The 24,339-nt window shown below is 38.9% G+C and overlaps 1 protein-coding gene across 1 annotated transcript in view; it reads right to left on the bottom strand.

The window, feature by feature from the left end:
• ENPP3 (ectonucleotide pyrophosphatase/phosphodiesterase 3) overlaps positions 1-19,528 on the bottom strand; it is a 63,197-nt gene extending 43,669 nt beyond the window's left edge. Inside the window, exons 1-7 of the mRNA XM_060167608.1 lie at positions 19,451-19,528; positions 15,766-15,841; positions 11,682-11,804; positions 10,177-10,302; positions 6,935-6,995; positions 5,794-5,891; positions 1,676-1,755 (exon numbers count right to left, since the gene is read on the bottom strand). Coding sequence (XP_060023591.1) covers positions 1,676-1,755; positions 5,794-5,891; positions 6,935-6,995; positions 10,177-10,302; positions 11,682-11,804; positions 15,766-15,841; positions 19,451-19,528 — 642 coding nt within the window. The remainder of the gene's footprint in view (positions 1-1,675; positions 1,756-5,793; positions 5,892-6,934; positions 6,996-10,176; positions 10,303-11,681; positions 11,805-15,765; positions 15,842-19,450) is intronic.
• Between the last annotated feature and the right edge of the window lie 4,811 nt (positions 19,529-24,339).

Here is a 24,339-nt window from a genome sequence, read left to right on the forward strand (position 1 = left end):
TTATATATACATGTATAAGTATTATATATTATGTATGTAGACTTATGTATGTGTACATATAGTCAATTCTTGCTATTTGCAATAGTTATGCTCTATAAAGTTGCTGCAAACACTGAATTAGTGAATATCGAACCACTGCTCCTAGAGAAAATAAAGGGTTAGGTTCCTGTGAGCCTCTGGTTACAATATTTTTGTCTACTGATCCATATGTAATCTTGTTTTATGTGTGTTTCTGTTTGAAGATCCCTTATTTAATATATATTTTTAGTTCAGTATAACTCATGACTGAACAAAGCTTATCTAACACACATATCTTCTCCATAAGGTACATCACAGACTTCTTGCTCTTAGGAACACTAGAAATTACTTGAGCACCACACTTGAGGGCCATTGTAAACAGCAAAATCTCCAAGAAAAAAACACAAACATGTGAAAAACATGGCACTAAATAGACACTGGACTTTGAAAACATTTGTTTATAGAATGAGAGCTAAAAACAAGAAGGCAGAGTATTGCCTTGTTAGACCTCAGCTGGAAACATGTGAGCTGGGTAACTCAAATGTTTAGGTGAATCTGCAAAATGGAATCTGCATTTACACATGCACACACACACACGCAAACACACATATATACATATATACATACATATAATTACTTAAGGACTAAAATTTAAATAAGTTGTAATTACTGTTCCATACTAATAAAAGACTAAATGCAATGTAGTAAAGACATAATATCCTTTGGCAATAAAGCCTGAGGCAGAGAACGCCTTAAGATGTATTCTAAATCTATAAATATTAAATAAGTTAATCTTCCTTTGGTTCATTTTGATCATTTCATGTACGTCTTCTCATACATTGAGGAGAATTCATTTGCTTTACTTGCTTTATCTAAAGAGGTATAGCCAGTTTGGGACTTCCCTGGTGGCGCAGTGGTTAAGAACCCACCAGCCAATGCTGGGGACACGGGTTCGAGCCCTGGTCCCGGAAGATCCCATATGCAGCAGAGCAACTAAGCCCGTGCTCCACAACTACTGAGCCTGTGCGCCACAACTACTGAAGCCTGTGCGCCTAGAGCCTGTGCTCCGCAACAATGAGAAGCCCGCACACGGCAACAAAGAGTGGCCCCTGCTCACTGCAACTAGAGAAAGCCCGTGCGTAACAACAAAGACCCAATGCAGACAAAAATAAATACATAAATGTTTAAAAATAAATAAATAAATTTATAAAGAGATACAGCCGGTTTGAATTCAATTATGAAACAAGAGACTTTATCAAATTAAATATAATAAAAAAAGACTAGGAAAGAAAGAAATTTCCCACATCAGAGTGGCTGTCCTCATACATAGCCTACCATTCTCAGCAGACCTTCAGATAAATGGAGGTTAATCAACAGATCAGAATAGAGGGTATTTCTCACATCCAAGAGGCTATCCTGGCCTGTCACAGAGGTAAATGAACCTAATGCTGGGACACTCATTCATAGTTAACATCTCACAGCCCTGGATTGACCCCATACTGAGACACTCCTTCCCAGTCTGAATTAGCTGTGACTGCCACCACACATGGTCGTGAAATGTGTGACCTGCGGCTTGGCCAGTTCCGCCTAAGCATGTCTGGTGTGGTCAGTTGCCCTTCGGGGGCCTGTCAGTCTTGCCACTGGGCTAAGCACTTACCGTGACAATGGTGTAATGATTTGGGAAGGTTTTGGTCGGATAGACAGGTCTCAGGTATTTTGAATGAATTCCGCATGTTTCTGCAGCAAAGGATAGTGAGAAATTAAGACGTTGTTTCTTCCTCAGAAGTTGTTTGAATAAATAAAAATCTGAACGTGCAAGTTTCACAGAGAAATAGAAAACTAATTAAGGGGTGAATTAGATGGAAAGAGGTCGAAATTCTGATGCTTAAAATTCCTCCATTCCAAGGAATGACAGTTTTCAGGAGAGGAGTGAGTTAAATCAAGGGTCAGGAAAATTTTTCTATAAAGAACCAGATAATAAATATGTTAGGCTTTGCAAACCCATATGGTCTCTGTTGCAACAGCTCAACTCTGCTATTAAGGCCTCTAAGCATCTACAGACAACATGTAAACAAATGAGCATAGCTGTGTTCTAATAAAACTTTATTTGTAGACATTGAAATTTGAATTTCACATATTTTTTTTGCATGGCACAAAATATTTTCTTTTTCCCAACCATTTAAGAATGAGAACAATTCTTAGCATTAACAGGCCTTACAAAAACAGGCAGAGTGGGCCGGATTTGGCCTGTGGGCCACAGCTTGCTGACCCCTGAGCTAAATGTATTCTGCTTTACACAGTACCAGCTTTGTTTGCTTTTGCTGCTCCCCTCTTTCTGACCCAGGTCATTACAACAAGAATTTCTATATAACATCCGCTTCTCAGCCAGTTCTTATACATAAATTATCCAATATAACAAAAGTGAACACGACTATCTAGATAACTGAAAAGGAATTTAACTTGTGTAAATGCATAAGCCCATGCCACAAAGCAATGTTACAAGATGAACTAACTTTCCCACTTACTATTTTCACTCAGTACAGTTTCCATCTGATCAGTGGAGTTTCCTGCGATCTGTTTTCCCCAAAGCACGGCATCAAATTTGCTTTCAGTTATTCTATTGTTTTCATCTGTGCAATAACTCTGCTCAAGGAGGTCAGAACCACTAAGGCACACTGATATTTCCTCTGCAGCAGTGAAGTATGAGAAGTTTTCCATACCAAAATCCTACCAACTCTAATTCTAAAAGAGCTTCACCATTAGAGATTCTATTTAGGTTAAAACAAAAAGTGCAAAGGATTGTTGTCCAGAAAGCAACAAACATTGCAACTGGAAATAATGAAGGTTTTCTCAGATAGGCTTGGAACTGGTCTCCTTCCCAGCCTCGAGAACAGTGTTTCCAATATGATCCAGGAATTTCCTCCTTCAGAAGATTCTTGGATCCAATACCAAGTCTACTAAATAGGACTCTGGTGGGGATGGGGGAGGTTGAAAGGTGGAAGAAAAGGAGCTCAAAAAATCTGCATTTCTAGCAAGCACCCCAAGTGGTTCTGATGTACTCGAGTTTGAGGCCTGCTCCAAGACATAACATATAATCAACTTTTTTCTTTCTCAGTCAGTACCCCCAATAAATAAATCATGTCCTCAATCAGGGAAAGACGCATTTAATATTGTTAAGAAGTCATGTGATAGAAAATAAAATGAGATCTCATCCACTGATAAAAGAATTTAAGTGGGGAAAACAACCATACAATAGAGAGAGATATAAGGTCAGTTTCTGTTTTTATTTCCCTGAAACATGGGTAAATGGTTCAAATTCTTAAATGCCTAAAGGCAAAGAGTATAAAATAAAAAACAAAGCTAAGCTACCAGTGATGTAAAAACATGACACCTTCGTACTTTTAAACAAGACACATCAGTTGACTATCTACAGATTCAAGCTACCATTTTCGATCACCTGCCTTTGAACCAAAGCTATTGTAGAATAACTCATCAAAAGCAAGATCTTCTACCATTGTTTCTTCCAGGTCTTAAGAATCTAAATTATGACTGAACAGAATAATTCTGGAAGGACACACAATAAACCAATAAGAATAGTTGCTTCTACAGAGAAAAATGAGGAAGATCAGGAAAGAGAGTCTGTTGGATGGTTGGTTGGTTGGTTGGTTTTTTTGTTTGTTTTTTTACTGTATACCCTGTAATGTCACTTGTAAAAGTTTATCATTTGCATGTTTTACTCCTTAAAAAACATATTTTTAAAAAGAAAGTACCAACCGAAAAATATTCTGAGAATATAAATGGAATAAATATATATCCATAGTAACTATAAACTATAAGAAGAAGTGGAAGACTGAATGGATGAGTAGGTGAAATAGCTGAAGAATGTACAGATGCAGCAAAAGCAGTACTAGGAAAGAAGTTCATAGCAATAAACACCTACATTAAAAAAGAAGAAATTTCAAATAAACAACCTAAATTTCAAATAAACAACCTAAATTTACATTTAATACATTTAGGCATTTAGACACTTGTCCTAAGACAAGACAACAACCTCATGTTCTCACTAGAGTCCATGACCCCTTAGTAGTCACTGATATAACTCACTGCACTGTGGTATTAGTCCATGCTCAGTTTCCAGGCAGCTTGATAAGACACTAGAGATGAGGTTCTAGACTTCCTTAAAGTGATGCCTGCTGTCACATACCTCACCTCAACCCTACCATTCTTGGGAGGTCCTAATCCTAAATCTTTTAACACATCTACTCTTAATTGGACCTCCTAGAAATGAAGAGCCCATTTTGCCTTGGTAGACCTAATTAGTTATGGCTTCACACATTAAAGGATCGAGATGTTGTACAAATGACTTAAAAAATATTTTAAACCTTAGAAAGGAAGGCTCTTAATGGCCCAATATTTCACTGGTGTCCTTTCCAACTCTCAAGGGGATGAGCAAATAAAATAATTCCACTTCTAAAGGGGTCCAGTTCAGCCTGGCTAGATAAATTCCCTTTTGGACACAGGATTTGATATCCAGACTACCAAGGGAAATGCAGATAAGGAAATAGAAACTGAGAGTTGTTAATGGCTTTTCAGGCTAAAGTAACTCAGCAGTAAGTGACAAATCCTGAATTTGGAGCCAGTTCTGTCAGAGGCCCAACATCTAAATCTCTTTGCTAAAGATCTACCTCAGAGAGTGTAGGAGAACCTGAAGAGACAAAGTCCCTTATGCTGTAGGGGGGAAGTAATTGATCTTTCTACAGTCAAGGAATTTTAGTGCTGGGATTAGTAGTAGAAATCATTAGGTCTAATCCTCTCATTTTACAAATGAGGAAACTGAGGCCCAGAAAAGGTGATCACCTTACTCAAAGTCAAAAGCTAGTTTTTAATAATTTGGAGAAAAATAAAAAGAGGAAACCAGTAAAATTGTCAGAAATTTTCAGGACCATGTAGGTAAAAGAGGGCCTGGTAGAAGGGGGAAGTAAGAGAGGAACTGAATGGCAGTGAAGACTATGCGCCCTAGAGCCAACCCTCTGATACTTCTTAACTTTGTGTCCTCGGGTTCTCCATTCTTCTTTATTATTGACTTTATAAAACTGTGTGAAGTCCAAGTACCCTAACTCAGAAGTACATCATGATAAAGATGCCAATAAAAATAATAATTACAGTAATAACTGAAAATCATCCAATGTACACTATGTCCATGGTCTCACAGTATTTCTATGAGGTGGTAAGTGACCATTTTACAGATGAAGAGACTAGGGCACCAACCGTGCAAGTAAACTTGCCGAAGGTCTCAGAGCTAGTAAGTGGTGGAGCCAGGTTCCAGGCACTTTGATTCCAGAACTGGACAGAGATACTGGACTTTTCACTTACTGGAGCCTTGGTATCTGCTGATTCTGTCCAGTCTGCTCAGGCTCCTTCAGGTTCCCATCCTTACTGGTCATATCTACCTTGCTGAGACCCAGAACCCAGGGCTGACAAATGCCAATCTTGAGAGAGTATCTATGAACAGATTTTCACAGAGCAGAAGTTATATTCAAATATAAAACAAATCAAAATAAACAAACAAAAAGATAAACACGCTGCAGAAGAAGGAAGGAGGAGCCAAGAAGGATGAAAATAGCTGTTGTGTAGTAAACGCATCAAACTCTTGAGAGGACCCAGAACTAAGACAAACCGCTAACATTAAAGGTCAGAAAGAAAAGTGTTAGTTAATCTAGACATTAACTAACTAGGTGTCTATCATCTGCATGTCCCTGATTAGAGGAGACTTACTCAGTTTATTGATATTAGGTATTAGAGAACCCCATGTCTGTAAATATTCAGCTCTAAATCCATCCATGGAAAACAAAATAACTGGTGGCAGGTCAAATCTGAAAATGGAAAATAAGAAATTGTCCATTATTTTGATTTTTTTAAAAAGACACTTTTCTGTACTACTTATAATTCTCTAAATTAGAAAACACTAAGAAAATACAGCCAGAAATAGTTCTAAGTCAAGTTTTCCTTTCTCTTTTTAAAAATTATTTCCCTTTACAATCAGTATGTCCAGTACGTTATTAATCCATAGTAAAAATGTACAGTATTTTTTAAAAGGTGTTACATAACTTATCTGGGTCTTTCAACTTGGAGATCTACCACCCTTTGAGTTCTAGAGTTTAAATAATGTTAGCTAACTTTATTTCTGTTTGCTCCTTGGCACTGGCTATCTGTGACACCCAGGTATACCATATATGAAATTTCTCTAGCCCTGAGTGTTTACAATGACCAGGCAGTGCACTGTGGAGAAAAAGGAAGGGATTGGTCTCAGAAAGACAAGTTTAATTCTCTGCTTCATTCTTTATGAGCTGTTTAACTGAGCAGTTATTCAACCTCTCAAAACTCAGTCCCAACCCACACACCCAGCACTTTGGAATCATTACAACATGGCACATTAGTATCATTGCCTCACCTCAAATAAATGTAGTATTTTACAGGGGCAGGTATACATGGAGCTAATTATTTGTAGTTTTATGGTAGAAGTCAGCAGCGTGCAAGCAGAGCACTAATAAAACATCACCAGAAATGAGATTTTATATTAGAGACATTTCAAAATCCCAGCTTTGGGATGTCCTGGCTGGAGTCATTTAGATCTAAATTCTAATCCTGATCGTAGGACCTTGGGATGTTAGTACAAATATTTCAACCATTTTTTAAGTTGTAAAATATGAATATAATAACTTAATATAAAAATGCTTTTTAAACAATAAAGCAAACCAAAGTATGTTATGAGTTGGAAGCCACAAGGAATCTAATCTTTTGTTAACTGTTTTGTTCTAAGATGTAAACAGAGTGGGAGAAATTCCACCCTGCCTCTCAGCTACATTCCTGCGTGCCATCTGTTAAAGGAAAATAAACATGTCCGTTTCCTTCTCACCCTTCTGGGCACTGGGGCTGCTGGGCTGTGCCACACTCTTCTTCAACCCATGAGGTTTCTCCTGAAAAGCATAACATCAAAATCTTTAGATAAGAAAAGAGAAACCAATGTTCAACGGACATGCTCTTTCCAAACGACTTAATTCATGTTACTGCAATGACAAAATTCTTCTAGAACATGTTAAATGCTACTTCACACGTTGGCAAGGTCAGTGCCTCTAGCGATTTGCACAGATTAGTAATCTACACTAACTGAATACCAGGAAACCCATCTTTACCAAGAAAATAAAGGGAATTCCTTTAACTGGAAAGGGACAATTTCTTTTTTCTTTTTTAAATAATGTTTTTTCCCTCAAGGACAGTGTTTTCCCAACTGCTAGGAAAAATGAGTTTAATAAATATAGGTATACAATCTAAAGAAAAATGAAAGCATAAAAAAAAGAGAGAAATAGCCAATGAGAATAATTTTTTTTTTTTTTTTTTTTTTTTTTTGCGGTATGCGGGCCTCTCACTGTTGTGGCTTCTCCCGTTGCAGAGCACAGGCTCCAGACGCGCAGGCTCAGTGGCCATGGCTCACGGGCCCAGCTGCTCCGCGGCATGTGGGATCTTCCCGGACCGGGGCACGAACCCGTGTCCCCTGCATCGGCAGGCGGACTCTCAACCACTGCGGCACCAGGGAAGCCCCAATGAGAATAATTGATATTAACATCAAATGGGGAAAATCAAACAAACAAATTTTTAAGATTGTAACTAAAAAATTACACTCCATGTAACTAAAAAATTACACTCCATCACTCCATGGATGTTTCTGTTTATAAAACATTCCCACTAGTTAATGAAGTAGAAATGATAGAATATGAATGTCATCATTTGCAACCCCTAATGGATCTAGGCAATGATCATCAATGGCTAACATGACCAAAAAAGAGACAAGCAGACAAGATGTTCCTCTTGATGGAAGTAACACCACTACCTGTGAAGGGTACATGGTAAACAGGTGGATAGATAGATAGATAGATAGATAGATAGATAGATAGATAGATAGATAGAAAGAAAGATAAACACCTGAATCTGAACAGTTCTCTAGTTCTAACTACCAATTTGCAGGAAAAATAGGGGATGACAAACTGTTTAAGTCACAGAGGATGCAATCTGCAAAACCCAGACTGGAAAATTCTACAGGACAAGTGACTCCATTTATCCAACATGTAAATTGCATGGGGTGGAAAAAAGGAAGGGAGAACCCACTTTTAAAGGACTTGAAATATATCAGCCAGTTGCAATGTATGGAATCTGTTTGGATTCTACTTCAAACAAATATTTTTTTAATATTATAAAACAAAAAAATCTGAACACAGATTGGACATTTGTTAACAATAAATAATTATTGAAGACATTTTTAGATATATTGATGGTATTCTAATTTTGTTAAATCTTCAACTTTTTTAGATACAGACTGAAAATATTTATAGATGAATGACATTAACCTTGGGATTTGCTTTGTAATAATCTAAAATGTTCAAAGAGAGGTTGGAGGTATTTTATTAAGAAAAAAACCCCAAAGCTTGAAAATAAGCAAAAGGAGGACTGATCATTAAACTTCATTTTAATGTCATGCTGGGAATTATTCAAAAAGCCCACCTATGGATTATCTAGTTACCTAGGAGTATATACCTTTATCTAGCTTATTCTTTACCACTTATTCATTTTACAACTTAGTAAGGGTAGGAGTTAATTGGTAGAAAACTAATAGCAGTGTAACTGATTCTTATCTGATAGCAGATAAATTGTCCTGTAGCAAAGCAAATCATTTGTGTCCCACCACAAGTTACATCTTTAGTGATTTTATTCCAACATTCTCTCAGTTCTAATCTCTTCGATCCTCTAAGCCAGCTTAACATTCATACTGTATTGGTATGAGACAAGATTGGTCATGAGTTGATCACTACTGAAGCAAGGTGATTGACATATGGTTAAACACACTATTCTTTCCACATGTTAGAAATTCATCATATTTCTTTTCAAAATTCTGAACTTAAAATATAAAAGTTAGGGCTTCCCTGGTGGCGCAGTGGTTGAGAGTCCGCCTGCCGATGCAGGGGACATGGGTTCGTGCCCCGGTCTGGGAAGATCCCACATGCTGCAGAGCGGCTGGGCCCGTGAGCCATGGCCGCTGAGCCTGCGCGTCCGGAGCCTGTGCTCCGCAACAGGAGAGGCCACGACAGTGAGAGGCCCGCATACCGCAAAAAAAAAAAAAAAAGAGTTATAAAATTAGGGCAGAAGGCAGGAGACCACAAAGCTCAGAGGCACTGTGCTCAATGAACTTATCAGAGAAATAAGCAAACTGCAAACTACACTTGCCTTTGTGAATTTAGGGGGATTTTTAATGACACGATATTCACTATTAAATATCAATTATTATTTAAAAACAGACTTACCATTTCAGGCTTTTACTTTCCTTTCTGGTTGCCCCTTTTAGCGGATTTTCAGTTATATTTTGCATAAAAACTGATTCATCTATTAGTGTAAAGCCTATTTTTTTACTGAGGGACTATACTTAATAATGTTTCTACTATAACATTTTCCTCTTATTTAAAAAAAATCAAAATTCACCTTAATCTCTTTTTTTGTCTAAAAATATTACACATGTAAGTTAGTTAGCTCTACTGGGTGTGGTGTTAGGAAAAAGGGGTTGATAGCTTGAAGCAATCTTGTTGCTATGTGTATATGACGTTTTTCCTAAGTCTCATCAGATGTGCAGAGGGATTGGTGATTTTTTAAAAATCTACATCACTTATAAAGTGGCAAAGCAGGTGAAATCAGGCGTTGAATAACCTGGATTCTAACCTTGGCCCTCTGCATTACCTCCTTGCCAGTCCGAAATCAGTCATTTAACTAACTGCTATTCAGGCCAGAGAATCTCTTCTGTGATGTTTTAACTTTAGGATCTGCCGTCCAGTGTCTCAAACCACAAGAATGTCTAGCATAGTCATTGGACTGAAAAAGACCTTGCTTTACAGAACATGTGGAATGTTAACTTTTCTCTTCTCTTCTATAATATCTTTGCTCTGAGCTCCCTTCCTCTATCGTGCACAAAACCCATTTCTTCCCACAGTAAACACATTGGGTCTTTTCTTCCACGTAGAGTGGCTAAAAATTCTTGGACTTGATTTAATGTCTGCAGCCTAGGCCAGCTCTAGGGTCACTGAACTCACGCAGGCAAATGGGTCAACACCTGCTTACCTTGGCAAACACTCTTATAGTCAGCACAGCAGTCTTTCTTCTGTAAACAGTCATCTGAACAAGAGCAAAGGCTGGATTCCAGTCTGGTCTCCCCACAACGAAATTTATTGCACGTCCATATTCGAGCTGGAAAATTACATAATTTGGTTTTGAGCATACAACTTAATTTAAGCATCCAATAACAAAAGGTAGATCAGCTCCCCACCATGCCTCTGATATTTGCCCAGGCTAGGCACTTAATGTGAGATCAGTTTCAATAAATCCCAGTGCTAACAACAGCAAGAGGCTGGACTGAGGCTGCTTCCTAGGGCCACCTGCAGGAAACAGTGACTAGAAGCAACATCAGCCCCTGTGCTCAGACAAATGCATTGGCTAGGTGACAGCTGTGTGTTTCAGTCATGCACAGAATTCTTCATTCTCAATTATATACTATGTACTTAGAAAGAAAAGAGTTCTGGAGATGAATTAAAAGGAGTACAGAGCTTATCCATACTAGGCTATACCCTCCTTCTTGCCCTTTTCAGAGAGCATAATTTAAGGAGCTGTACTGTCCTAATCTTCTCTCCTCGAACCACTAGACACCTCCCCCCACCACCTCCTTGATTTCTTAGAAAATTAAATATTGCAAACTGTCTCTTCTGCCTCAAGAACAGTGTTTCTCAAGTTGTGTTCTGTGGACCGCTGGCATCAGAATCGCTAAGAATCACCAGCTTTCCAGTGGAGTCTTATGCATCCTGAAATTTGAGAACCACTAAAAATGAGACTAAATAAGATGAAAAGCCATGAGAAAACTCCCTTGAAACTTGTGTAATTTGACAACATTTCATCTACTGGAGACTGTTATTCCTCAACCTCAACTAAATAAAGTGTGGGTTCTATCTTTAGTACTGAAAGGGGGGTCAGGATTATACTAGATCCTGAATACAAGGTGTAATGGGCTGAATTGTGTCCCTCCCCTAAAATGTTGAAGTCTTAACTTCAACATGACTGTGAATGGGCCCTTATTTAGAAAAGGATTTTGCAGATAACCAAGTTAAAATCAGGTCATTAGAGTGGACCCCAATCCAGTATGACTGGTATTCTTCTTACAACAAGAGGAAATTCAGACGTGGACACACCCAGAGGGAAGACTGTGAGGACGTGGGGAGAAGGCCATCTGCAGACGAAGGCAGAGCTTTGAGTTACGTCTGCCACAAGTGGAGGAACACGCAAGATGGCTGGAGACATGCCAAAAGCTAGGAGAGAAGCATGGAACAGATTCTCCCTCACAGCCTCAGAAGGAACCAACCCTGCCAAACCTAGATCTTGGACTTCTAGTTTCCAGAACTGTGAGAAAATGAATTTCTGTTGTTTAAGCCACCCAGTTCGTGGGACTTTGTTATGGCAGCCTGAGCAAACTAATACACAAGGTGAGCATTTGCATTTGCATGCAAATGCTCATGCAAATGTGCTATCATTAGATAGCACAACCAACATGCTAATAAACTTGCTCTCAGGATTCGTACTTGGTCCCACACAGGTGTCTTCAAAGTCCCAGCAGCAGTCGCCTCGGCCTTTACATTGCACGTCACACCGGCAGCCCTCCAGTCCTCTATGTGAAGCATCAAAGCATTTTTTCCTGCAGCTGCCTGTAGAGTGAAAGAATAAGGAAATCTGTGCTTAGAAGTTATCCGAAGTCTCATAGCTTGAGGGTGCAAGCCCAAGAAGTACCCAGCACAGACTAGGACAGACAATTAGATAATTTTTATTGCACTGTATGACTCATCAGTGCAAAGTGATAAATAATGAGTAATACATAATGAGTGATTTTTCCCCAGGACTCCAGAGAGGTCCCAGACTCAGATACACCAGGGGCCATAAGGAGAGGGTAGGAGGGACAAGCAGAGGCTAAATGTAGTGGAATTGGTTGAAAGTCTGCATATGAAGCAGCAGCTACCCACCCCACCTCCCACTACAGAATAGAAGGCTCAAAATTTGGAAGAAATTGGGAGGAGTTGCTTTCATCACAGAGACAGCAGACATGGAGGATGGCCATAATGAGAAAAAAAGATGAACAAGTCTTACTCTTAAATATGAACAGATGATTACCAGACCTTTGAGGATAGCATCCACATGAAAAACCAAAACAAACAAGAAAAAAAGAAAAACTTTTGAAGAGTAAATATTGCAAGGAGCATAAGAGTTAAACACACACACGATCACGCACACACAAACACACAACTGATATTGAGATGCTCAGAAAAGAAATTGCATCCATTAAATAAGAAAGTAAACTATAATTTTAAAAAGGAAAATCACGTTCAGGGTGCTCTTAGAAATAAAAACGTGAGAGCAGTAATGGAAAACTCAGTAGAGGGGTGTGGTAGACAGAATTATGGTTTTCAAGAAGATTCCATCCCCTAATCCTCGAGACTGTGAATATACTGCCTTACATGGCAGAGGAACTTTGCAGATATAATTAAGGCTACTACTTAGTTGACCTTGAAACAGGGAGGTACTACTGAAAAGGGAAAACAAAGAAAATGGAAATGATATTATTAAAGAAATCATAATAAAATTTCCCAGAATTGAAGAGTAAACATTATTATGTCAAAGGTGCTCACCAAATTTCACAGCAAAACTCACACCAAGGGATCAATAGGGATAAAGAGATCTGGAAAGCTCCCAGAGATAGATCAGGAGAAATGTATACAGGATCACAAGTCAGAATGATATCAAATTTCCTAAAAGCAACTCTGGGAGAGGGCATAGGTCAAATGGCATGTTGGATACACACCAAAGAGCACTATGTATTAAGTAGATAGGTACATAACAATAAATGCATGCATTGTAATTAGATAGCTACAAAGTCCTGTGAGAAAGTAAGGGGAAAAGTTTATATGCCATTTACATAAAACGTCTTTACATTTTTACATTCACTCCTTTGAAACATTTTCCGCACTTGAACTTCAGGACAAAACAATCACCTGGCTTTCTTCCCACATTCCTAACCCTCCTTCCTAGTCTTCTGTGTTCTCCTCCCTTCATCTTCCAGTCCTTTAAGGTTGGCATACCCTGGTCACATTGCTTTAAAGCCCATGTATGATGCTGGTAACCACCATGTTGCATGTCCAGCCAGAACTTCCCCCAAAAGCCAGTCTTTTATATACAACTACTTTTTGACTTTTCTACTTGGACATCTAGTAGGTATTTCAAATTTAACATATCCAAAACTGAGTTCCTGATTATTCTTCCCAAACCAGCTCCTTCTATAGCCTTCCCCATCTGAATTATGGAAATGCCATATTTTCTGATGTTCATGCTGAAAATCTTGAGGTCATTCTTGACTTCTCTGTTTCTCACTCCATATCCAATCTGTTGATAAAATCTATCTATTACATCAAAAGATCTCCAGAATCCAAGTACTTTTCATCAGTTACAATGCTACCACCCTTGTCCAAGACATATGGCTTGTCTATATTATTGCAATAATTTTCTAATTGGTCTCTCTATTTCTCCTGGTTTCGCTCTGCCATTTATTTATAACACAGCAGCCTGAGCGATCATGTTGAAAAGCAAACCACAGCATGTCATGTCATTCCTCTGCTCAAAACCTCCAATCACTCCCCATCACACTCAGAATGAAAGCCAAAAGCCGTATTTTGACCTACCAACCCCTCTGTGATCAACTCCTCTTTGGCTGATCTCATTTTATGACTACCCTCCCTCTGGGCCTCTTAGCTCTAGCTCACTGATCTCCTGTTATTCTTTAAATAGAACATATGCCAGATAAGCTCCTGCCTTAGGCCTTTGCACTTGCTATTTTCTCTTGCCTGGAATGTTCTTTTCCAAAATATCCTTGTTTCTTCCTCACTTCCTTTAGCTCTTTACTCAAAAGTCATTACGCACACCCCACCCACCCTGACTCAATATTTCATGTTCCCCTTTTCAGTTTTACTTATTCCTTAGCACTTTCCCTTCATATTATATATATATATATATATAGCTCAATTTTAATTATCTGTCTTCCATGCTAGAATGTAAACCCTTTGAAGGATTTTTGTCTGTTTCCTTTATCACTATATCCCCAGTAATTAGAATAGTGCCTAGCACAGCGTTAGTGCTCAATTGTTGAAGAACAGGTAAAAAGGATGTGCACATAAAATGAGAAATTTGTCACTCAAACTAGAAAAACTTGTTTAAAAACTCACACTAGAAAAAATATATATTGCCTATGAAAAGTAGGTTAATTGGAGCAGAGAATGGTGAAGATGATCAAGGGTTGGGGTTTAGGAAACAGTTGTGGTGGAAGAATGAGGGGGTGACTATGTTAGGATGCTGGCAAAAAGAAGCTGGCGTTAAACACCAATCCCCTGGGTGGGAGGGAGAGGAGAGTGATGCCACACAAGCCCTGATAGACTGAGATGAAAGGAAGAGAATAAGGAACAATGACTAGGGAGCCAGTCAGTCGCTGTACTAATGTAAGGAAAGGAGGGAAAGAGCTGGAATAATTGGAGATTTTGCTCAGAGATTACCATATGCCTTTTGCAATTAGTTTATGTGATTTGTGGGATGAAATAACCAAGAAATGATGCCCACCTGTGCACACTAACGTCAGAATAGTACCACCAAAATGACCTGCCAGCATTTGCTAGATCTAGGACTGGTACTGCAGCTCAGAAACACAACAGCCAAGTGACCAAGAAAAGACAGTAATTTTCCAGCCAATGCCCATCTTTTCAGTTCCACTGTGTTCCCATGTTACAGCAGGGGTACTGAGTGTTTGTAAATTACTAAGTGAAAACATAATTGGAAAATTGCCAGTTAACCTCACCAAGAGTCTCCCACTGAAGAAGACTTTCCCCATTGGAGTCAAATTAGAAGTTAATCAACCAGATAAAAAAGGAGAATAAATTATCTAACACTTGACCTCATACTTTCCCTTAGTAAAAGTGTCAAAACAATACATAGTAAGATTATAGAAAGTGCTTTTTATTGAATCGCTTGCAAATGGTTTATTTACTGTTCATACTAATGCAATATGGCAAAAGGGATGGGAGGTGTTTTGATACTTTGAGCCACAGATCTCCTATTTTTTCTTTGCTTCTTATGAGAAAAAAAATGTGAAGCTTTTATTGTGCACTACATTTCAGGAAAGTGGCACTGCCTAACCAAGAAATGGTGATATTTCTGGGATGGGGTAACACTAACGTGATATCAAGGTACAAAAGTGGTGGTAGGAAGTCATGGGAGTGAAGCAACTAAGACTTTCGAAGTCAAGTTTATCATAGGATATTAATGATTAGAGTAGGAGCTGGGAGAGAAGGAATCTTTGATTCAGTTACCAAAGTCCTCTATGAAAGTGAGGAAAAGAGGCGAATACTGGAATGATATGAATCTCAAAGAAGCAGGGAGATGAGGTCAAAGAGGAAAGTCCAGAAGCGGCAGTGGAGAGTGCTAACCACAGATGTGGGCTCCTGACAAGTGGGGCATGGGAGAAAGGGGAGCCTAGCCTAGCCTAGAAAGGAGGCGAGTCCAGGTTATATAACAGGGAAGGGGAGGAGAAAGAAGAAAGAAGGAAAGTTTCTGAGAAAATGTTGAGGGGAGTACCTTGCTCTTCATGTTGCCTGAGTCCAGCCACCAGGCCTAACGCAAGTGACACAGCCACCAACAAAGTGAGAAGAACCTATTAACAAAAAAATGTGACATTTACCATTTTGTTAAAATATACAAAGACCCAGACAACTGCCCTCCCTTGGTGATTGTTAAAGGAGCACAGCCTGCTAGCTTTTCGCATTACCAGATCCAACAATGATAAGGGGACAGAATTTTATTTAATGCCTGATTATTTTCAGGCATTAAGTAAGAAAGGTTTGGGAAGAATGTTAAAATACCATTTATTACAGATCTTCAAATTCAAATACGTTAGTCCTAGTTAGTTTAACCCCAAATTGAGTTAAAGTACAAATGAAACCAAGGGGCCATTTACCTTTGCCCATTTTCCTTTCTTAACTAGATACATGTTTGGAGATCATTTATTTAAAAGCATTCCAAAACTGTGAAATCGTTAACTACCTCATTCCCAGGAAGCAGAGTTTTTCTCTCCCACTCTGACCATCAGAGAATAATGAGAATATTTAACATATAAAAATATAATGTCCAGGGCTTCCCTGGTGGCACAGTGGTTGAGAGTCTGCCTGCCGAGGCAGGGGACACGGTTTCGTGCCCCGGTCTGGGAAGATCCCACATGCCGCGGAGCGGCTGGGCCTGTGAGCCATGGCCGCTGAGCCTGCGCGTCCGGAGCCTGTGCTCCACAACGGGAGAGGCCACAACACTGAGAGGTCCGCGTACCGCAAAAATAAATAAATAAATAAATATATATATATATATATATATATACATATAATGTCCAAATAATTAACTAGCAAATTATCTGCTTTGATCTGCAGTGCAAACAAATGTTTTAGGGGTAACCAGGAAGTCATGTGACCAAAGATTGTGTATGTCATTCATTATCACTACTACTGACAAAGCTCTTCAGTGTAATGGACTTTATACTATTACTGAAGTTAAACTGTGATATAAATTAAAGAGAATTCTTCCCACTGACCTCTTTCCCTATCCATTAAGTCCAATGATAAGCATACTGGATGACAGAGCTTAAATAATATGTATCACCATAAAGAATACAAATGCAACAGGTACACAGATTACTTAAAGTATTTTACAATACAAATAAACTTTGTTATGTTTCTTTTTTAAAAATCGCTTTTATAAAAGAAAAAAAAACAACATCAAAATTTGCTTAGATAATAAAAACCCTACATAAACTATAGATTTTGTCTGTTTTCCTTCTGAAAAATCATCTGGAAATTAACATATCTAATTTTTACAATAGAAGTGAATTCAGTGATTGGGAAAATATGGTTAAAATACTGTGAAAACAATTTTTACATGAAGACTCAAAATTAGCCCGAGGGTCAGTGACCTTCCAGCAGGTATTCATTCAGTGGAGAGGATGGAGAGGGCAAAGTAAACATAAACAGTTATTAAATAACATCATTAGCACTTTTTCCCTTATTATGATGCTCAAGAGCCACAGCTGACTAAGACTACTAATGCTACAAAGCAACAAAGCACTGGGAAACTCTCCTATGGTAAACCTCATGTGTCATAGATTTACATTTCGGCTATATCTCAGTTTACATCTTATTTTTGGTCCTTTGGCCATTCAAACTTGCTGGAAAAATAGATAACACCTAGCTGTCCTTAGGATGCTTTAAAACTTTTTAATGTTAAATCTTCATGTCTATTTCTTAGTGATTTTGTACTTGTTCCATATATTTATGACTTGCTCTCGCATTATTCTGTAATCTCCTCAAGGATAAAAAGGTTCATTTTCAATGTTGTATAATCATTGACTCTAAGTATGTAATTCTGAATAAGCTTCTTGATATTAAGGTGCAAATATATCTTAAACTATCTTATGCTATCTACAAAATGGAGAGGGGAGTGCTTTGGACTCCAGAAATCACTGAGAAACTAACATTTGGCTTTAGCTTGGCTGAAAAAAGAATGCTAGAAACACAATAGGTACATTAAAAAATTTTAAATAAAACTTGTACTAAAATTTAGAAACAATAGGGTAACTTTGAAGCTATGATTTTAAACTATTGAGCTTCTGTTTACGTGTACTAACAACCCACTAAAAGGATACAACGAAGGGAAATAAATGATGAACAGACTTTGCTCCCGAGGAGTTGATAATTCCCTGAATTAATAAGGTAGGATAAATACAGTAAATGGCATAAGAGCTAAAAGAGAATGCCAAAGTTCCCAGAACAATAAATAAATAGAATATCTTGAGAGTTTCCTTTGTTATAGTCACTGAGCTCAATACATATACACACAGTTTCATTTACTCCTCCAAACAATGCTTGCGTGACAGAGAGAATGGCAATGACATTAAGAAAAGTAGGGAATTGGGCTTCCCCGGTGGCGCAGTGTTTGAGAGTCCGCCTGCCCATACAGGGGACACGGGTTCTTGCCCCGGTCCGGGAAGATCCCACATGCCGCGGAGCAGCTGGGCCCGTGAGCCATGGCCGCTGAGCCTGCGCGTCCGGAGCCCGTGCTCCTCAACGGGAGAGGCCACAACAGTGAGAGGCCCGCATACCGCAAAAAAAAAAAAAAAAGAAAGAAATAAAGAAAAAAGAAGAAAAGTAGGGAATTTAAGAGAAAACTGCAGCAGTATAGGTGTGAGAAAACTATGCAAATGGTTTTAGCTACAAGGAAGGTGCTGGATTGAGGAGCCAGCAAGCAGGCACTTGGAATGGTGTGGTAGACACTCAGCAAGAGGTCAGAACTAGTGGCCGACTTGGAATTCTTGGTGGAGAATATGCTCTTAAAACCATTAAAGAAGGTGAGATTTCCTAAAGAAAGGAGCTTTAGATAGGGTTTGGTGAAATGCATAATGAGAAGAAAGATAAATCAGCCAATAAAGCAGGTAAGGAGAAAAGTGATAAAAATGGGAATGTCAATGCCATCATGAAAGCAAGGGGAGAGAAGAATTCAAAATGAGAAACTGCTCCACAATATCTGTGTATTATTGTTAGGAGACTCAGCAGGAGAAGGATAGGGGAGAAGGGCTGACTTTTGAGGAGGTGACTTGAGTACAGTAAAAGCAAAGCTAGAGAACAAAAAATGGTTGGGTGGTGAGAAAATTGAGACAATGGCTAGAGCTGAAAGTTTGATGGTAAAAGGAAAAGAGAATGTAATAAAGTCAAGGAAAGTTTTTTGTTTTTGTTTTGTTATTGTTGTTGTTGTTTTAGGACAGGGAAGATCTTACCATGTAAGGGAACAAGAAAGAGAAAATAGGAAAAAGAGACCACCTCTAGGAGTGAAGTAAAATAGGATAAAATCAAGAGTCCAACAAAGAATAGAAGACACAGTGATTTTAATTCCTCACTCTCTTGTCTTAAAATATTCATGCAAAATAAATTAAAAATGGTGACTTGGGAGATAAATATAATTATAATCATGGTAAAATCAGTGCTGCTAAATGTTCTGCCACAGATCCCAACCGTTTAGATTGATCAAATATTAATTTGTTGTTACTCAAATTTCTTACTTGCAAAATATGATTCACTTTGCTTTAGAGTTGTCATAAGGGATAAAACTGAACACAATTACTTAAAACTTTACATTTAAATAGCAACACAAACAAATACAATCGGGGAGTCATACCCCTACCATTAGTCACAAAGCTACAGAGACGAAAATGTTAAAATGTACTTACAATACAAATTATTTTGTACTTCTTAACAGTGTTTCTCATAACAGGTTCTTCCGTTGATAAACCCAGAGTAGAATCCATTGTTCTGTTAGCTGTATAAACCTGTTCTACCAGAAAATGGTAGAACTCCTTCGTTTTTCTAGTCTGGCAAAGAGAAACTGTATGAATTACAGGGCTGTAACTGACTTTTAAATGTTTGGGAAGAGCACAGCTCTTTAGTGATTGGGCAATCAAGAGAGAGGAAAAAATAACAGTGTCGAGAGATAAAAGTTCATTTCTAGTACATTGTAGACAACTGTTCTTTCTCTCCTTATAGTTTCTACTAAATACTAATCAAAATATATGTAACAAGAATAATATAATAATCAAATTTTAATACAATGATCATTGATTTTCTTTAAAAATAACCCCAAACAAAACACCTTGTTACCAAAATTCTAGAAAGTTTCTACATTTATATAAACTTCCTGTCACTGTTGAAAACTAACATATTAACCATGTGCTTTATCCATATAAAAACTCCAACTCTGCCAAATCTGTATAAAGTATTAATCATGTGATAATTATGACTTGCATTTTAGAGTATTCACACTTTGACATGTTTTCACATGCGTTATCTCATGTCAAACATAACAGAATCCCTTACAAACACTGTATCCCTATTTTGTAAGATGAGTAAAGTAAGGCTCTGATTATTTAAATTATGTGACTTACTTGTCCCAAGTCACATTTACTAGATGCCAGAAGTGGAACTGGAACCCAAGTCTTCTATAGCCCCAAATCCAAGGTAATTTTCACTAACTAATTAAATGGGATCCTTTCTTATTTACATAGACGAGATTGGTCTCATGATACATATATTTCATGCTGAGAGGGGGTTACTGATTTCTGATGAAAGAAGCTAAATTAGTAGCAGTGTGGCCTAAGAGAGTTCTAATAAATGATGGGTTTTACACATTTCTATTTTAAACGGCCCTAAGGCAATAATTCTCAAAGTGTGATTCCATGGAACTGATAAATGAAATATTTTCTACCATGTCAGTAAACAAAGGGTGTCACAGTCATCAACGATTGTAACCCTCCAACATGAGCCAGTGAGCCCTGAGGAAACCCAGGGCTGAAAAGAATACCTGCCATCTAGCAGCCATCAGATGGCAGCCACTCCCTACCGTGAGCACTGAGGAAACTCAGGATATGAAAACACAGGATACTGGCCCCCAGATAGCTGAGGTGCATATTAAAGGAATGATTTCAGTGAGCCCAGACACTTGCATCTTCACATACATAGAAGAGTACTAAATTCCTTAACTTGAGATATCTGGTTTTCTTTAACAGTAATTTTTTGACGTACAGACTACCTGCCCTTTGTTACAAAACTTCTATATAAACTGGCTCCTCGCCTTGCCTCTTCGGAGCAGTTTCTCAGAAGCATCTGCAACGCCGTCTCCCAGACCGCAGTCCTCATTTTGCCCCAAATAAAACTTAACTGGCAACTCTCACGTTGTGCATTTTTTTTAAGTCAACAGAACATTAGTCCTATGATAACCTCCTTTATTTAATCAAATAAAGCTTGAAAACTCTCTTTTAGTGTAAAGATTATAAAAATCCTGTAGACTGCAGTACATTCTTTGGAAACCACTATTCAAATTATTACAACCCTAAAGACCGTGGAAAGAAATAAGAAATGAATCTATCCTAATATACAATGACATAAATATTAAGAATATTTCTGAAAATTGTAGCTAAATCCCTTTTTCTGTTATTGAAGTGCACTCCCTTCATGAAAAAATCTGCAGCATAAAAGCCATGTTTCCTTTCGTGGCTTTGAGGATTTGTGCTATTCTTTCCCATCACTTTCTCCATCCACTATGCCCCCCCCACTTCACCAATTCCACCTACAGACCTGCTAGTGGAAGCATCTGCATTTGTTGCAGTAACAGAAGGAATTAAGGTTCAGAGAAAATCTAATTCACGGTCTTGCAGACTTCTTTCCATGGACCACAATGAACTACCAGGTCTTCAAAAATTCAGAAATGAACAAAAACATATTGGAATACGTTTGGCAAATGGTTCTTTGTACCAGGTAAACTTAGAAGCACCCAAAGTAGTTTTTTAATTTTAAGTTTTTAAATTCTGAAGGCCTGGCTCCACATTGATTGAATTAGAATCTTCTGGACTTTTGGCAAAGGCGGCAGTATTTTTAAGTATCCTTCCACGTGGTTTTTTTTAATGTAGCCAAGATCAATCTGAGGCAGGAAACAGATGGGCTCCAGGCTAGGCATTTACAACTGGCCTCCTGTTTACATTTCATGGGGCAGGAAAAAGTGGGCTTCAGGACAGACACTTACAAGTAGCTTCCTGTTTGCATTGCCTGAGACAGGAGATAGGTAGGCTCCAGGTTAGCCATTTACAATCAGCCTCCTGTTTACTCTGAAATGGAAGAAACAACAGAGAGAGGGTAAATAGCCAGGCTTTGTCTCCTGTGGACACCTTAAGAAACCTGTTTGAGTAAAGGCTCAAGAGGTAACATACTTCCCCTCCTTGGGGCAAGGGAGACACTACACATGCAAAGAAAGGCTCTTTGGGGTTCAAAAGTCAGGGGATGCCGGGCCATAATGTCCTGTTTTTTTCTTCCCAGATACCTTTGCATTGAAATCCATCTTGGCTGAGGGGTACGCGTGCACCTAGGGGAGGGTCCTGAGACAAATTAGCCAAGGGAACAAAACAAGACGATTGGCCAGAGGGAAGACAAAGACTGGAAGAACTGACCGGTATAAATGACTTAACCGCCTTTTACGGGGCTCCTCCACATTAGGGGGGACGCCCGTACCCTTTCTCTCCTGGTATGTATCTCTGTCTTGCTTCCGTCTTAACTAAACAAACTGTCTCTCTGTGTGCTCTCCCACTTGTTGTTGTGCTGTGTCTCTAATAATCAACTTTGTACCTGTTTTTAAAGTTTTTGCCTCCTTGAGAAATGCATTTTTCAATGGGGGAAAGAGCCAGGGAAAATTTGCTTCTAGCCTCTACCCCTTGCTGGTCTAGTGGCTAGGATTCCTGGTTTTCATCCAGGCTACCCAGGTTCAACTCCTGGGCAGGGAACTAAGATCTCTCTTCAAGCCACCACTCACTGCTGCCTCTCTGAAATCAAGTCTAAACACGTGCTTTGAGTCCTGTATGCGCTTTTGGATTCTCTTCTGCAAACTTTCACTCTGGATTCTAATCAAAATTGATGACTGTACAGATAAAGCTAGAGGACTTGATCATCTGCCCAGATCACCTTGGTGAGCGATCTCTCAGAAACGAGATTCTGCCCTGTCTTCAGGCTCCCACTGCAGAGTATTTTGTTGTTATTGTTGTGTTATGACATACTGATTTTATAAAAGATAGATTAAGTCTACATTGCAATTTGCCTCAAAATTAGGAGATTCCTAGGACCTACGGCTTTTGTGTACTCATCTGACTTAAGCCTTCAGTTTTTCTTGGTTTCTGGGTTCTAATTGCCTATTTGCACTTAGGACAATCTATCTAGTCTCCTCGAGTCTGGTTCACAGTGCTCCTGGCTTTATCTACCTCTCTGTGGTGGTTTGTTTTGTACGTCAACTTGGCTGCACTATCATAACCAGTTGTTTAATCTCCCACACTGTCAGAACACCCCTCCTCTCTTCTTCCACCTTTGTTCCCCAACCCCCTTCAACCTTGAGAACACAAGAAAACGTTAGGTAAGGAAGTCAGGAGGCCTCTGATAGAGTCTTACGTCTGTTACAAGTTAATTGACTCTTGACATTAGAATCTTCATTTTCAAAGTGATCTCAGATTATCTCCATGCTAATAAATGTTGGATATTATAATGGAGAAATATCTTAATCCTTCAGCTCCTGAGGGTAGTAAACCTCAGACAATCTACCTGGGACATGTACAGGTATGTACAGTAGAGATGTTGGCATTGCCCAGCTTCTGGTCATATTTTCTGCTATAACAATTCCCCTGAGTCCTAAGCTCCAACCTCTTTTGAGTTTCTCAAGTCTTAGAAATTTCTTAACAGTTCTCCTAAACATTGGACACCAGCCAAATCCACAGCTTCCAGGCAATTTAGACTTTGGACTAGACTGCCTGTGTCATCTGAACCTACGTTTTCTAAGTTACTTGAAACTTGGAAGCCTCACAATTCTTCTTCCCTTCAGTTTTAGAACAATCTCCACCTTCTGGGTTCTGAAAGCTTCACTCTGCATATTCTAATGCTTAGAACACTTGGGCTCTGAAAGGCAGCTATCATTACATCCCCCACCAATCATAAATATTTTTTACATTCTACAAGGTCCCCCTGTCCACAGATTTCTGGGAATTTTCTAGAATCACAGAAAGCCCACTTGTTAATGTCTCGGGAAAACCCCAAGGGCCTGCCAACATCAACTTCTTAAGTCTTATAGAACTGCCCTTGCTGGTTCTCCCACTCGAGCTTGGGTGGTAGTTGGACAAGCCAGACAGGAAAAGTTCAGAGAAACTAGATACTCTGAGGGTGATGGAGGTGAGGTAGATATTAGGCTCAGGTCCAGCAGAAAAAGTCCATCAAGACAGGGAGACCTCAAGTAATATAAGAGCAGGGAGGCGTGGGCAGGTGGCCAACTTCAAGGAGGGCTTATTACGAAAAAAGGCTAACCAGATAGGCAGGTGGTATAGAAAGGACAGATGCTAGCCCTTGGCAAGTGGAGATCCAATATTGGAGCTGAATCTAGACCAAGCTGTCCAGGTGGGACTGGTGTTAGCAATGCAAAACCAGGGCCAAGAGGCAGCAGTATATAGGAAAGGACAAGGCAAAATCTCACCATGGACTATAGGACCCTGGTTCTTGGAACTGAAATACTAATAAAGTGACTGGGTTACTAGACATCCAA

The sequence above is a fragment of the Lagenorhynchus albirostris genome, chromosome 12 (genome assembly GCF_949774975.1).
Source record: "Lagenorhynchus albirostris chromosome 12, mLagAlb1.1, whole genome shotgun sequence".
Lineage (NCBI taxonomy): Eukaryota > Metazoa > Chordata > Mammalia > Artiodactyla > Delphinidae > Lagenorhynchus > Lagenorhynchus albirostris.